The 15,673-nt window shown below is 53.7% G+C and overlaps 1 protein-coding gene and 1 long non-coding RNA gene across 4 annotated transcripts in view; both read right to left on the bottom strand.

Moving 5' to 3' along the window:
• The window catches only part of LOC133276801 (uncharacterized), a 459,153-nt gene that overhangs the window by 326,862 nt on the left and 116,618 nt on the right, over positions 1-15,673 (bottom strand). The gene's annotated exons all lie outside the window — the stretch shown is intronic.
• PODXL (podocalyxin like) overlaps positions 3,903-15,673 on the bottom strand; it is a 45,086-nt gene continuing 33,315 nt past the window's right edge. The window contains exons 4-9 of one of the 3 annotated variants that reach the window (XM_061467970.1): positions 15,061-15,126; positions 9,110-9,266; positions 7,971-8,032; positions 7,719-7,886; positions 5,831-5,887; positions 3,903-4,628 (exon numbers count right to left, since the gene is read on the bottom strand). In XM_061467970.1, coding sequence (XP_061323954.1) covers positions 4,434-4,628; positions 5,831-5,887; positions 7,719-7,886; positions 7,971-8,032; positions 9,110-9,266; positions 15,061-15,126 — 705 coding nt within the window. In that variant the 3' untranslated portion in view covers positions 3,903-4,433. The remainder of the gene's footprint in view (positions 4,629-5,830; positions 5,888-7,718; positions 7,887-7,970; positions 8,033-9,109; positions 9,267-15,060; positions 15,127-15,673) is intronic. The other 2 variants (XM_061467971.1, XM_061467972.1) reach the window with 2 other exon arrangements.

The following is a 15,673-nucleotide window of genomic DNA, read 5'->3' as shown; positions in this document are numbered from 1 at the left end:
AACCCCTGCCACGGGCAGGGACACCTTCCACTAGAGCAGCTTGCTCCAAGCCCCTGGGTCCAACCTGGCCTTGAACACTGCCAGGGATGGGGCAGGCAGCCCTGGAATGTTGATATTTGAATCAAATAGTTTTTTTTTCTTTCTTTTTCTACTTCCTTTGCGTAAGTGGAAACTTAACCTGGGTCCAAATGTTTTATTTTGGGCACTTAAAGGTCAATGGAGCTGCTGAACTGTCCACGCTGCTGCTGGAGGAGATCCTGCTCTTGCCCTTGGTGTCCCTCCTTCACCAGGGTCTTTTGGCTTAGGGGTTTGAGGTTTGATTCCCTCCTCTACAGCATGACCCAAGTGTAAGGAGGGGCTGCAGGCTAGGTTTGAGTAAGGATGAAGTTCAGAAACAAGGGCAAGATCCTTCCCTTCCCTCCATGGGCTTAAAGGCACCAGTAAATGAAGCAGATGCTCTGGTCATGGTGGGGCTGCTCTCACCCCCATCAAGTGAGCCTCCCACCCCTCTGAGCTTTCTGTGTTTTGAATTACGAGACGTTTTCCACCACTATCTTACTTCCTTCTGCATGGGAAATCACAGACAGGTTTGGGTTGGAAAGGACCTTAAGGTCATCCAGTTCCACCCCCCTGCCATGGGCAGGGCTGCCCCATACCGTGTCACCCAGAGCACAAGTCCTTCCTGCAGCTGAAGGACTGGGTTGGGTTTGCTCCTTTTCCTCCCGTGTTTTCCCCATATTCTTTGCTAGGAGAAGCCTGCGAGCCCTGTGCTGTGTTTCCAGAGCTCAAACCCCATCCAGTGGCAACACCTCCATCACTCAGCCAAGAAATGAACCTTTTACATAAGAACGTTTATTGACAGAAATACATGATGCTTTCAAAATATATTTGTAGGAAAATGCAAGAATAATCTCTACAATCCAGTTCCTCAGTGAATTCCAGTGTAAATCAGACTCCTGTCCCCGTGAGAGATGCTGCTATACAGTACGTAAGAGCTCTAGTATATGTGCAAGGTTCAACGGGTAGCCGCCTTTGGGAAGTAGGTTCTCCTTCTGCAGTCCCTTATGGATTATGTCTTCTCCTGTCTGTCTTCTGTAGGCAACAACAGTCCTGGGATCAACCTCATGGCACTGTGAGCGGGAGATAAATGGTGCTGAAGTATCGACGCGTTCCATGGGAATCTGAAGATAGAAAAGTCTCTTGCGAGGACGTCTGAGCTGCTTGTAAAGCTCCCACTGGGAGGTAAGAGCAAGCAGCTCTTTGTCCAACGTGTTGGGTGTTAAAGCTGGTTTGGGGGAGAGAAGAGGAGCGAGGGGGAGGGAGGAAGGAAATGCTGGGATAGATTTGTTTTACCTGTTATTTTTGGTCTAAATGTTATGGCTACAGCCTATGACGGGAAGGATTAAGGCCAAAGATGCTCAATTACTGCATTTCCTACCTGTTTATGTCTCCTTTTTGATCCAAAAAAAGAATGTTCTCAACATAAAAAGCATACTGGTTTTATCTTTCTTTTTCTCATGGAAATAGTTCTTTAAATAGGGGGAAGGAAAAACTCTACTATAAAATATCAGTGGTTAAAAAATACGGTGTCTGGAAAAATAAATAAATGTACAATTCCCATTCAAATAGAAATCACTGAAAGCACTTGCTGAGCAGTCAACGTCTCCACTGGGCTCTGCAAGGAAAGATCTCAGCTTGCTTCACCTCAAGCCTTGTGAAGGTTTCTCGTGGCAAGTCTTTGGACCTGATTCATTAAAGCACTTTGGCATCTCTTTGCTGGGAAGGGGGATCTTTAGGCACGTGCCCAAACGCCACTGCCTGGAGATGCTCCGCCAGGGGCATCCCTACAGCAGCTCCTGTGGCCAAAACCCCATCCTTTGGCTGCATTCATCCCATGCCAAGGGCAGGAACACGAGGTCACCGTGTTCCTTGGGGCAACAGGGAAGCGAAGGCGCTCGGAAAGCAACTGCAGATGCCAAGACCAAGGTTCTTTGAGCCTTGCTGCAGTGCTAGAGGTGAACTTGGTGCTGCTGTGGCACAGGGTTACATGGGCAGGAGGTGTTTTCCTGCTTCGTGTTGAATTGGATCCCCTCCCAGACTGGCCTTTAGCTTTTTCTTTCCTTATTTGTTGCCTTTTAACCCCCCTCCCCTCCGGAAGGACTTCCCCACAGTGCAGGGCAGGGGTAGGTGACGGGTGCTGAATACATCGCTGATGAGTAGCAGGACTATATATGTACAAAAATATATAGGTTTGAACACTTCAAACTCACTGCCCTTCGGTGCAGGAGAGAAGGGAAAAGAGCCAGGCCCTTGGAGAAGACATCCTCCATCAGCTTCTGTCCCACCACGACCCTCTCCTTCATGTGTATTCCCAAGGACCAAATTGATCCCTGTTTCTCCAAGCTTTCCATTGCTCAGCTCTGCTTCTCCCCTCATTCAGGGCAGCTATGGGAGCAGATCCCCATCGTGTTGACTTGGTGGCAGAGCCCGAAGGGAATGGGGTGTTGTGCGTTGGTGAATGCCTGGTTTATGGCAAGCAGGGGAAAGGAAAGGCCGTGCTCAGGCATTGCTCTTCATCTGCAGCCCCTGTGGCTTGCAGAGGGCTTGGGACCACCACATCCTCCTGTGTTGGTGGATGCTCTCATCCAAATGACCTTCCCATCCTCTCCTCCCTTTCCTATGTGATAAAGGATGGAGCCCTGTGCTGATCCCTGCCTCTGCCAGGGCTGAGCTCCTTCCCCAAATCCAGAGCTAAGGTGGGAAACTCTCCCCATCCTTTTAGAGCCATTCAGGAGCTGTGACGGGGAGTTAAGAAACCGGGAACAGCCTCAGTCCAACCACTTCCTGCTCCTGTGTATTCTTCTTTTCCCCTCTAAAGCAAAGGGAGACCTGGACAACAGACCAAGGGTTGCAGGACAAGGCTCAGTCTCAGCTTTGCTGCTGGTCTCTTGTTTTACCAGCTGCTGAAGCAGAGCTTGAGGGTGTGGGCTGAGCTTCTAAACTGAGCACCAAGGGCTGTACCAATGGAAAACCCGCATCACCACCAAGCTACCCGGCTCGTGCTGCTGTTCTTTTCCCTCTTCTGCTGCTCATGCAGGAAAACATGACCACAAGAACCACAAACCATCGTGGTGCACGTAACCCACGGTCTCAGGGGAGGATGGATGTGGGCTCTGAGATGCTGCTGTGTAACGACTGGAAGGCAATCAACACTTCTGTAGGGGAATGCAGTAACAGAGTTAGACTCCTGCACCAGGAGTCATGGAACGCTTTGGATTAGAAAGGACCTTAAAGCTCCTCCAGTTCCAACCCCTGCCACGGGCAGGGACCCCTTCCACTAGAGCAGCTTGCTCCAAGCCCCTGTGTCCAACCTGCCCTTGAACACTGCCAGGGATGGGGCAGCCACAGCTTCTCTGGGCACCCTGTGCCAGCGCCTCAGCACCCTCACAGGGAAGAGCTTCTGCCTTGTCTCCAGCCTGAACTTCGCCTGTTTCACTTTGAACCCATCACCCCTTGTCCTATCACTACAGTCGCTGATGAAGAGTCCCTCTTTGACACCCAGAACCCCCAACCTTGTGCGTTGACCAGTGACCAGGCATCACTCTTGGTTTCATTTCGCCCTTCCTCGGAGGAATGAGCTCAAGGAGTTATTCCTTTTCCTCTCCCTTCCCTTTGCATCAATACAAGGAGCTGCTGTGCCTCTCCTGGTCTCCTACTGTGTTCAGGATCCATCCCACAGGATGGAGCATCCCTTGGCACTGCTGCATCCCTCCCTCCCATCCAACCTGGTCTGAATGTGTTCATTTGCCTATGGCACAACTCAGGCTCTTGTGCGTTTCAGCCGGCAGTTTATGGGGAGAGGATGGAAACCAGATTAAAACTCAAGGAACAGGCCGATCTATACTCGATACCCGGGTGTTGGGAGGGCAAAGTGACAACTAAGAGGCATGGGCTGGAGGACTGCCTAGCTCTACTTGCTCTTGGGACATGTGCTCCCTCTCCCACCCTATTGACATCTATTTCTCTTCATCTCTGAGTGATTCGGTAGCTGGAGGATGCAGTTGGTGTGGTTGGACATGGGATGGGAGGGGACACGCTTGGAGGAGACACCAGCAGCTCTCCTGGAGCAAAGCCACCCCGTGAGCCCATGCCTGGTGTGGGAGGTCCTGCTGAGCACCCACAGGTGATGGAGATGCTTGTCCAGATGTGGCCACCACAGTGGCTTGTGTTGATGATGCGCCCCAGAGGTGTCTTCTCGTGTCCCTTCTTCTTCCATGGCACAAGGGGCCATGATGAGTTCATGAGTGGATTTTTATGAGGTTTATTGGGAATTCCGCCTTGTTTTGGAGTTGTGTGTGTGCGTGCGTGTAGGAATTGTGGGCTTCTTTTGGGGGGGTTGGTGGTTGGTTGTCTGCTTGATCGAGTTCTGCATCCTATAGATGCGTGTCCTCCTCTTCCTCCAGGTCCTCCTTCATTAGCGTGTCGAGAGGCACGATCCAGCTGTCCCCCAGCTCCCCGTTGAGGTTCACCTTCTTCTCCTGCATCTCGGAGGAGGTCTCCATCACCTCCAGCGTGGGGTTGTCGTGGTACCCGTTCTCCATGGTCTGCAGCTCCTCGGTCAGGCGCTGCTGCGTGGAAAGAAAACCAAGGAACCCCAATGAGGAACAGCTTGGCCGTGCTGTGTGTGCCACCTCGGGGCTGTCACCCGCCAGCTTACCATGACCACTGCCCCATATGGATGGATATAACCACATATAGAGCCTTTCGTGGTGAGGTTGAGGCTGGGGGCTGCGGTCAGTGCCAGCGCAGCGAGGGGATAGCATGGAGCTGGCAAGAGAGAGACTCTGCTAATGGTGGAAGGGAGGAAAGAGCAGCCAGAGACGTGTGGAAAACCTCCAGGAGCAGTTGCCAGCTTCAGCCTGGTCATGGCTTGGTCCCCGCTGGACCTCGGGAAGAGGCTGAGCATCGTTGCCTCACCCCAATCCTGCATCCCAGCTCCTGTACCCTTACCTACACTCTGTTCTCTCCCTCCCCTTTATGCTGTCCTTTTCTAGCTGCTTTATTGTTATTCTCCCCCTTGACCTGGGGCAAGATGCTGCCGGCCCATTTGCCCCTCCATAAACCACATCCCTCCTCGTTCTGGAGCTCATGGTGGAAACCAGGCAGGGAAAGATGAACCAGGCCCTGTGTCACCCTCATCCTCCGGTACACCATGCTTCAGGCTCCAACCCAGCCCTTCAGCCTCTGGCCCTTCCTAACTCTGCATTCACCACTATGGCTTCTTCATGCCCATCCTGCCCTGGAGCGATTCCCCAGGGAGCTGCAGTCCTTGGTCAGCCCTTTCTGGGAAGCACAGGGCTCTCTGTGGGGCACCCCTGTTAAATTCCACCTGAATTCACGGCTTGATTCATTACAGCGCTCCTAATAAATGTCAGGAGACAGGAATGGGAGGGAATCCACGGAGAAGGAAAGGGATGGAGAAGCAAAACTGCAGCTTTGGCACTAGCAGAGGGGGGCTGCAAAGGTGCTGCGGGGGGTCCCCTGGGTCCCTTTTGGCCAGGGACGATGGGATGCTCGAAAGCTTTTAAGGGGCTGTTTCACCCCATGGAGATGCTGGTACCCCAGCATGGATGGATGCTCGGTCAGCGCTTCCTCCCACCATGGCAATGCACCCCCCACAGCGTGCAGCAAGGGGAAGGGGTCTTTAAAGCTGGGCTTTAGTAGGCTTTAGTCCTGTTAAAAGCTACTGGATCCTACCAAGCACCGGGGGTGAGAGCTGGGGTGTTATGGATGCGGCGCCCGCCCCTCCGATCCCTGTGTTGGAACTCACATTAAAGATCAGGGCCACATGTCCATCATCAAACCCGGGGAGATCAGGGTGGATGTGCTGGTTATTTCCAAGGTAAAACAGGGTTTAAAAGGGGGGAGGGAGGGAGGGAAAGGGTTGGAGAAAAATAAAAATAACAAAAAACTTTCAAGTCATTTTTTTGGACAGAAGCAGGAGGAAAACCAAAGAAACCACCCAAAAGCAAACGCAGAGAGGAGAAAGGGGGTTGGTTTGTCTAAAAACCTTTTCCTATGGTCTGAGCAAGAGCTGTGCTGAGGAATCATAGGTTAGGGTGGGAAAGGACCCTGTGATCATCCAGTTCGAACTGGCAGCCCCTTGATTTGGTTTTGATACCCTACTCTCTGGCTGGCCTCCAGAGCATCCACCAGGGCTGGGACCTGTTCCTCCGCACCATGTTTCATGAGGGGCACACATTCCCATCACTAACATTATCCCATTTCTGGCTGTGTTCTGAACAATACATGGAAAGAACAGTGTTGTGTTTCTCCCTGTCCTTGCTGGGATGGTTTTCTCCCTGATCAGGGACATTTCAGGCATGAAACCACATCAGCTCCAAGGGGACCACAGCGGAGGTCAAACATCTACCGAGGTCTTGCATCCTTTCCCATTCCCTCCCCAGAGCATCAAGCCTTTTAAACCCAAGACTGATGCTGCATCCATTTCCTCTTTGCCTCCTGTGTTCACCTCTTACAGTGCGAACGCTTAAAGCAAAGGCTGCTTTACCCTTCGGCATCACACAGCTCCTGGGGCTGAGGTTGGGACCCCATGGGGAGCATGAGCTGGTTTGGGGGGAAATGACTTGAAATGCAGGGGTTTGCTTCTCCATCGGGAGGGTGGATAACCCTATTTTGGCCTCATTTCTGCCCAACTTTCTGTTGCTGTCTCCCCTCTGGAGCTAAATCCTCAGCAAGAGCAGCAGTTGCTGATGCAAACCTTGGTTATGTGGCAGAGCTCTTCCTACTCGCATGGGAATGGCCAGTCCTTGCAGGTGGATACCGCACTAAAATCACCCAAAACTGCTTCCTAAGGTAACAATTGTAATGATTGGGGTTTTTTTCCATGTCTGTTCTTCCTTAAATCCCGCTGCTCTGAAACTGGGCTCTGGTCCAGGTCGCCCAAAGGCTGAAGCGTGTGGTGTTGATGCCCTCCTGTGGCTGCTGTGCAGCCACCCTGCACCCAGCCCAGCACCAATGGGGAGGAACTGAGGTGGTGCTGGGCATCCAAAACTGCTTCCCTACTCATAGACGTATTTTAAGGTTCTTTTTTGTGTTGGGAAAGCCTTTCTCGTTGGAATTATGACCCAAAGATGCAGCTCCCCCACCCTGTATGTTGGGTGGCAGCAGGGATGGGTGCTGCTGGTTTTCCTCCTGCCTCAAACACCCCCAGAGAGCAGTTCCTTCCCCTCCAGAGCACCCACAGCATTTATCATAGCATCCCAGACTGGTTTGGGTTGGAAGGGAGCTTAAAGCTCACCCAGTTCCAACCCCTGCCACAGGCAGGGACACCTTCCACTAGAGCAGCTTGCTCCAAGCCCCTGTGTCCAACCTGGCCTTGAACACTGCCAGGGATGGGGCAGCCACAGCTTCTCTGGGCACCCTGTGCCAGCGCCTCAGCACCCTCACAGGGAAGAGCTTCTGCCTTGTATCCAACCTGAACTTCCCCTGTTTCACTTTGAACCCATCATCCCTTGTCCTGTCACTACAAAAGAACAGGACTTGAGCACCCCTTGAGCAACATGCAAAGATGATACTCGCTGGACAAGCCAGGATGTCTCTACCAGCAGAGATGGTAACAGGGATGATCTTCATCTGAAGATGCCAGCGAGTCAAAAAGCCCTCACGGTCCCCATCCCACCCCTATCCCGCCGTACCTGGTCCTTCTTTTGGGAGAAGCGCTGGTGGCAGCAGCCGTAGATGGCAGCGATCAGCAACAGGGAGCCAGCCAGGGTGACGATGGTGATGATCAGGGGCGTGCTAAACTCATCGGTGATGACCATCTCCCTCTCCATTCTGTCATAGGTGATGTTGGCGATGCCGAGCTGCCACAGAAAGGATGCGTCAGGCCTCGAGGAGGACTTCCTGCATCACCCACCCCGAGGGATGTTCACAGGGAATCCACGTACCTCCTCTAACTTGTCCTTCTTCTCCTTCAGCTCCTCGAGGACTTTTTCAGGGTCCAAAGGGACTGGGGGAAGAAAGAGGCTGCAATGAGCATTAGGGGAGCGGGGCAGGTTGTGCCCCCATCTCTCAGTCAATGGGTGACCCTCATTCTGGAGGAGGTGGATGGAGATGTGCATGAATGAAGCCAACTCTATCAGGTATCTCCACTGTTAGACAAGGAGCTGAGACCTCTGGTCCTGGAAATGGGATACCAGTCCCCAGCCCCGGGCTGTGCCCACACTGGTGGGGGTCTCCAATGGGCCATTTACAAGTGAGACCTGTGAGGGGCTGTAACCAGCTACTTGAGGCCATGATGAAGTGGTGCAGGATTAGTCCTCAGCACCCTTCTGGACACTCCCCCCCCAGCCCTTGTTCTGATGATGAGGAGGATGGAGCTGAGTCCTTCCTCCCCCTCCTGCTACAGCAGTGTGATGTCTGCATCTTCCCGACACCCTGGTACTAAAGGAGTGTTTGAGCACCCCTGTCCAAGCTGGATTTCCCCAAAGGGCTCCAGCGTGGGCAAGAACCCCAGGCTGGTTTGGGTTGGAAGGGACCTTAAAGCTCCTCCAGTTCCAATCCTTGCCACGGGCAGGGACACCTTCCACTAGAGCAGCTTGCTCCAAACCCCTGTGTCCAACCTCACCTTGAAGTCTCTATAATCTCTTGGGGAAGGATGTAATGTGGACACTGGATTTAAGCACTTTGGGAGGAATTTTTCCTCCTGGAGACTGCTCCCTGCCTTGACTCATCATGGATGAGAGAGCGATCTGATGCATTCACTGGGGAGCAAATCATTGCTGAGGTCATTGTGCCTCTCCAAATCCATTAAGGATAGGGCAGCCCAAGGACAGGAGCCCCTTATCTAAGATCCAGGATACCTCATTCAAGGCCAGGCTGGATGTGGTTCTGGGCAACCTGCTCTAGTGGAAGGTGTCCCTGCCCGTGGCAGGGGGTTGGAACTGGGTGAGCTTTAAGGTCCCTTCCAACCCAAACCATTCCGTGATTCTATGACCCAAGAGCTGTGCCAAGCCTCAGGCCACATCCCCACCCCAGTGTCCCCAGTCCCATCCCACTCCATGCAGGATCCTGGGATCATACTCACTGTGTATGACTGCGTGCACAACCCAGTCCTGGGAGCGGGGCTCACGGGCGCTCAGTGTCACCGTGCACGTCTCCCTGCTGGCATTGAACATGTGCTGGGCTGTGGAGCAGAAGCTCTCAAAGAAGGACACGTTGGTGCTGGCGGCTCTCCACTCCTCCTGCAGGGACAGACAGGGCTCAGCATGGTCCCCCCAGCCCCAGGAGCATCCCATTCCCATCCCATCATCAGGGATGCTGTGTCCATCCCCATCCCGCCCCATCCCCAGGGATGCTGTGTCCATCCCCATCCCGCCCCATCCCCAGGGATGCTGTGTCCATCCCCATCCCATCATCAGGGATGCTGTGTCCATCCCCATCCCGCCCCATCCCCAGGGATGCTGTGTCCATCCCCATCCCGCCCCATCCCCAGGGATGCTGTGTCCATCCCCATCCCGCCCCATCCCCAGGGATGCTGTGTCCATCCCCATCCCGCCCCATCCCCAGGGATGCTGTGTCCATCCCCATCCTGCCCCATCCCCAGGGATGCTGTGTCCATCCCCATCCCATCACCAGGGATGCTGTGTCCATCCCCATCCTGCCCCATCCCCAGGGATGCTGTGTCCATCCCCATCCCATCACCAGGGATGCTGTGTCCATCCCCATCCTGCCCCATCCCCAGGGATGCTGTGTCCATCCCCATCCTGCCCCATCCCCAGGGATGCTGTGTCCATCCCCATCCCATCACCAGGGATGCTGTGTCCATCCCATCCCATCCCCAGGGATGCTGTGTCCATCCCCATCCCATCCCATCACCAGGGATGCTGTGTCCATCCCCATCCCACCCCGTCACCAGGGATGCTGTGTCCATCCCCATCCCATCCCATCACCAGGGATGCTGTGTCCATGCCCATCCCATCCCATCACCAGGGATGCTGTGTCCATCCCCATCCCACCCCGTCACCAGGGATGCTGTGTCCTTCCCCATCCCATCCCATCACCAGGGATGCTGTGTCCATCCCCATCCCATCCCATCACCAGGGATGCTGTGTCCATCCCCATCCCACCCCGTCACCAGGGATGCTGTGTCCATCCCCATCCCATCACCAGGGATGCTGTGTCCATCCCCACCCCATCACCAGGGATGCTGTGTCCATCCCCATCCCATCCCATCACCAGGGATGCTGTGTCCATCCCCATCCCATCCCATCACCAGGGATGCTGTGTCCATCCCCATCCCACCCCGTCACCAGGGATGCTGTGTCCATCCCCATCGTGCTGCACTGCCTGGAGGCTGCCCGTCATTTCCAGGGAACAGGAAAGGTTTAAGAGGAGTTTCTATACAAGAAGCCAAGCTCTTGGCTGACTTTCCTCACTGGGGCCTTATCTGGGAGCTGCAGCTTTTGGCGTTACAGGAATAGCAGGTTCCCAAGGGAAGTGGGGCAGGGAGGACCAGGGGCCATGGTGGGAGCAGGATAGGGCTGTGCAGCCATCCCTGTGCCCCCACGGGCATCTGTAGCCATCCCAGCCACCCACATTTCTACGCTCTGTCCCCACCAACATGGATCGCTGTCCTCCCCAGAGCTTCCCCATGGCTCTGCAGAGGCAGGAGGAAGAGTTTTCATTTCAGATAAACTGGAGCATCCCTGGAAGGGTTTAGCCTGGACATAGCTGGAGGGGTGGCAGAGGGGTGGATGGAGCCTATTTTGCCTCTGAGATGTTCCAGAGGCTTTTTGCATCTGCTTGATGGTTTGTAGCAGCTGTAGAGACAATCACCAGCTGCATGCACAGGTCCTGTATGTGGTGATGCTCTATGTACAGCTCCTTTAGAATCCCAGACTGGTTTGTGTTGGAAGGGACCTTAAAGCTCCTCCAGCTCCAACCCCCGCCACGGGCAGGGACACCTTCCACTAGAGCACCTTGCTCCAAGCCCCTGTGTCCAACCTGGCCTTGAACACTGCCAGGGATGGGGCAGCCACAGCTTCTCTGGGCACCCTGTGCCAGCGCCTCAGCACCCTCACAGGGAAGAGCTTCTGCCTAAGAGCTCATCTCAGACTCCCCTCGGGCAGCTTAAAGCCATTCCCCTTGGCCTGGCCCTACAGGCCCTTGTCCAAAGCCCCTCTCCAGGTTTCTTGCAGGCAAGTCCCACACAGTGATGCAGCTGGGATGGTGAGGACTCAGTAGAGGAGCCAGAGGGTAGTTTTTCCCTGTGCAAAGTGAAAGGACAAGCAAGGGCCATCAGTGTTCCCCAGGGACAGCCAGGGCCTCACAATGCTGAGCTCACCCTCGCACTGTGCCTAGGACCGGTCTTCCGCCCCGGCAAGTGCATCCTGTCTCCACCGCTGCTTCCCAGATGTTTAGATAAGATGGGGTGAGATTAGATACCTTCCTGATCCAGGCCTCTCCCACCCTTGCAGTGGAGCAGGTGGGATGCTGATGGGTTGGAGTGAGCAGGACAAAGCATGGATGGTTTGGATGGGGCTTGGAGCAAGCTGCTCTAGTGGAAGGTGTCCCTGCCCGTGGCAGGGAGTTGGAGCTGGATGAGCTTTAAGGTCCCTTCCAGCACAAACCATTCCTTGACTCCATGAACCCTGCTGCAGCCCTGTACCAGGGCAGCCCTTGGGCAGCAAGACAAGACCTTAGTGTGGCAGCATCCCCCTGAAAGCTCATCCCCAGCAGGACAGGGAGGAGAGGGCTATGGCTCAGGGCAGTGCTTTTATCATCTTCGGTCGCTGGGTTGTGCTCCTACGCTTTAAACATCCTCCGTTTTATCAGCCCCTGCCTGTGCTGCATTTTCTGCTCAGCCCAGGCCCGAAAAGCCTCTCTGCATCCCCCTTCCCCAGGTTCTGCTGCAGCTCTGCCGTCACCCAACCCTTAATAACGCACTTCTCCTCCTACCACCCCACAGGGGAAGAAAACCCCCTTCAAAATGCATCTTTCTGGGGTAGGAAGTGAAATCAGATGCGAGGCTAAAACCCAGCTGAGCACTGAACCGCTTTGCAGTGGGCAGAGCCTAAACCCCTTCAGAGGCTGATCTGGAGAGATCTACCCTTTCCAGGGAAGGAAAGGGCCATGGGGGACCCCACTGCCTCCATCAGGGATGCCCCATCTGCAGTGCCCCGACCCTGGCAGCTCTCCCATCCCATCGCCGGAGCCGCTCGCATTCCTTGGCCCGAGTTGAGAGGCGCTGCCGAGCAGCTCGAATCCGGTTCCCACACTGGCGGGGCCCTAAAACCAACATCCCCGAATGAGGTAACGGCACTTGAGTCAACAAAGCAGCCCCGGCAGCTGGACGGGGCGAGGGGACCACGACCCTGCACCATGAGGGGTCCCTCTGCCTGCTCAGGGACCCTCCTGCTGGCCCCACACTGGTTGCTGTCACACAGCAAATGCCCTTGGGCACGGGTCCGGGTGGTCCCACTGTTGGTTTTGCATGCCCTGGCTGGAGCAGGCTCAGCATCCTTCAGCTCAGCTCGCTGGGCACATCCATGTCCCTGCCTGGGACACGATGGAAGAGGAGGACGGCTCCCTGGCCTAAAGCATAGCTTCAAACACACCAGCCACCCCAGAAATCACAACCTCTCACTTCACTTAACACATTTTGGGGTTGGGATGAGGGACACAGCATCTATCTATCTATCTATCTATCTATCTATCTATCTATCTATCTATCTATCTATCAATGAATCAATCAATCAATCATCTATCCTTCTGTCTACCCTTCTATCTATCTATTGTTCTATCTATCCTTCTATCTATCTATCTATCTATCTATCTATCTATCTATCTATCTATCTATCTATCTATCATCTATCTATCCTTCCGTCTATCCTTCCGTCTATCCATCCATCCATCCATCCATCCATCCATCCATCCATCCATCCATCCATCCATCCATCCATCCCTCCATCCCAAGGCTGGAGCACCTGAAGCAGCAAACACCCCACTGAAGCTACACTTGTGAGCCACACCTTGGGAAAGTCATCCTATGGAATGCAAGACATCAAGCTAATAAGTTTCATTTAGAAACTCGTCTTAATAAGTTTCATTAAGAAACTTATTAAGATCCTGTTGTAATCAAAGAAAGGAGAAGAGGAAAAAGGGAGGGTGGGGGAACATGGATCAAACTGTTACGCATCACTTGAAGAGGAAGGATGTTGGGAACTAAGCAGACCATAAAATACCTTTAGTCCACAAAGTTGTACTAACCATATATTTGAGGGGGTTTGTAGGATTTACCTTTTCTTTTTGGCTCTTGGGGGAGTTTTGGGGAGGGTTTTTTTGGTCTTTACATATACTGCAGGCGGAGAAACCCAGTTCTTGGGTTCAGTCCCAACCATTTCCCTGGGGTCCCAGCATCACATGTGCTGCCCCATGCACGGAGTTGATCTGCATTGCCCTCCTCCCTCTGATGTGGACACATCCCCACCAACACCCATGTCTTTGATGCTTCTCAGGCCTCACTGTAGCTGAGGGAAGGGAGCTAACTAAGAGCACTGTTAGTACAGTGCTGCCCTGACTCCAGCTCCCTCTTGAGCACCAGGACTGGATCCATTTCTGGAACACTCCTCCTTATAGCGCTCGCTTTCCTGTTTTCCCACGGCTTGTGAAACGCAAAGGCTTTTTTCACTTTGCTGTCAGGATTTGGCCAGAGCCTTGTTTACCGTCCCTACAAAGCAGGGAAACCAGATAGTGCCACTCTGCTATCTGCTCGGCTCGGGAGGCATCCGAGTCTGTTGGAGCTCAGGAATACACCGAGTGGAACATTAACGTTGAGCGGGTGGGAGGTGTTTTGGCAGCCGAGGAGCGCGATGCGATGGGAGGATGCACCCTCGCAGGCTGTTTCAAGCTGTAACTGGCATTTGGTACTAACAATGCTTCGGGTCGTGATTGATTGTGCCCAGAGGAATTTGAGGGAAGCAGGGCAGCAGACTCGCTGGCTCGCCAGCACCCAGCGGAGCGGGCAGACAGGAGGGATGGAGGATGCCAAGCTGTGATGTCTGCACAGCGCTCAGCTCGGAAACACAACCAGTGCACTGGCACTTCCCAGCCAAACCATCCCTGCTGCCAAAAAGCCTCCCAGCACGGCTCCAGTGAAGCCATGGGGAGGAGAGAGCAGGTAGTGATAGAACAAGGGGGAATGGCTTTAAGCTGCCCGAGGGGAGACTGAGATGAGCTCTTAGGCAGAAGCTCTTCCCTGTGAGGGTGCTGAGGCGCTGGCACAGGGTGCCCAGAGAAGCTGTGGCTGCCCCATCCCTGGCAGTGTTGAAGGCCAGGTTGGACACAGGGGCTTGGAGCAAGCTGCTCTAGTGGAAGGGGTCCCTGACCGTGGCAGGGGTTGGAGCTGGAGGAGCTTTAAGGTCCCTTCCAACCCAAACCAGGCTGGAATTCTATGATGCTATGGCACTGGCTCCATCTGCACCCAGAAGGAGAAGGGAAGAATTAAACAGCAGCATGGTCATAAGGCACCCGGGTACTTCAGGCTCTAAAATTAGATGTTATCAATCTATCTGATGAAATTTTTTTATGCATCCAATATGGAACTTGATGAGAAGCTGCAGGTTCAGACATTGCACAAAGCAGGGCAGGGGATGGTATCGGGAGAGGCCTTCCTGCCTTGGACATGGTCATCACAGTAATAAGCTCCCTCTTTGGAGTCATCCTCAGTGTTGCAGGCAGCACAGCTCAGAGCACCATCATTTCTGTGGGTGCACAGGCAAGGAGCATTTACACCAAGTAAAAGCCCAAGCAGGAAGGTGATGATGACCATGAGACGGCAGCAGACCTGTGCTTCTCCTCCAGGAGCACAGTGGGTGCTGTCATTTTACAGCCCTAAAGTGGTTGTACTCATTTTGATGAATCACCCTCATCTCTACAGGCTCACACGTTCAGGGTACCACAGGTTAAAAGCTGATCTCCAACAGCAACACAGCTGCTGTAGGGTTCTACATAGAAGTCCCAAAGGGTGGTACTCACACAGGTTTTAGCTTCTTTCAGGTACATGGTGGGCCAAGTATTTTGCACTTGGTCTTTACAGATGACCTGGAAGGACAGAAGAAAAGCAACTTTCACATCACTGACATGGATTGGAAGGAGAATTGGTCACCGATACAACACACTACCCCAAATCAGGAGACATCCCAACCAAAGCTCTGATCCGTTTGATGGAAATGAGACAGATTTGGGAGCCCTTCACTCAGCTCTTCGTATGCGGAAGGGTTTTCACAGGTAACTGACAGGGCTGCCTGCGGGATGTTGCTAATGCACTTCCCAAACCACATTTAGGATTTGCAGCATGGGGTAAAGCAGGAATTGGCTTGGACAGTGGGAGGATCCATGCCAGTGGGCCTGATGCAGTCCTACTCTACAAAAGGCAAGTATCTAGGAGCAGGATCCCCTTCCTGTTGTAGCCTGTGTTTTGAGAACCCCTACTCTCCCAAACTGTTTTCTGCTAATAGCATCCATGTATGGTTTATGCTAACTGGATTCTTTGCCCTCTTGTCAAGCCCAAGTCCACCCCAAGGCAGCTTCTGCTCTATATAATGGTTCTCCCCCTCTTCCCAAATTAGACTTCTCCCCTGTTCAGCAC

This window comes from Pezoporus flaviventris, unplaced genomic scaffold (genome assembly GCF_033815535.1).
Source record: "Pezoporus flaviventris isolate CSIRO_AGI_PZ_B2104156 unplaced genomic scaffold, CSIRO_AGI_Pfla_v1 ptg000046l, whole genome shotgun sequence".
Taxonomy (NCBI): domain Eukaryota; kingdom Metazoa; phylum Chordata; class Aves; order Psittaciformes; family Psittacidae; genus Pezoporus; species Pezoporus flaviventris.
This window is presented reverse-complemented; position numbering and strand designations above follow the sequence as displayed.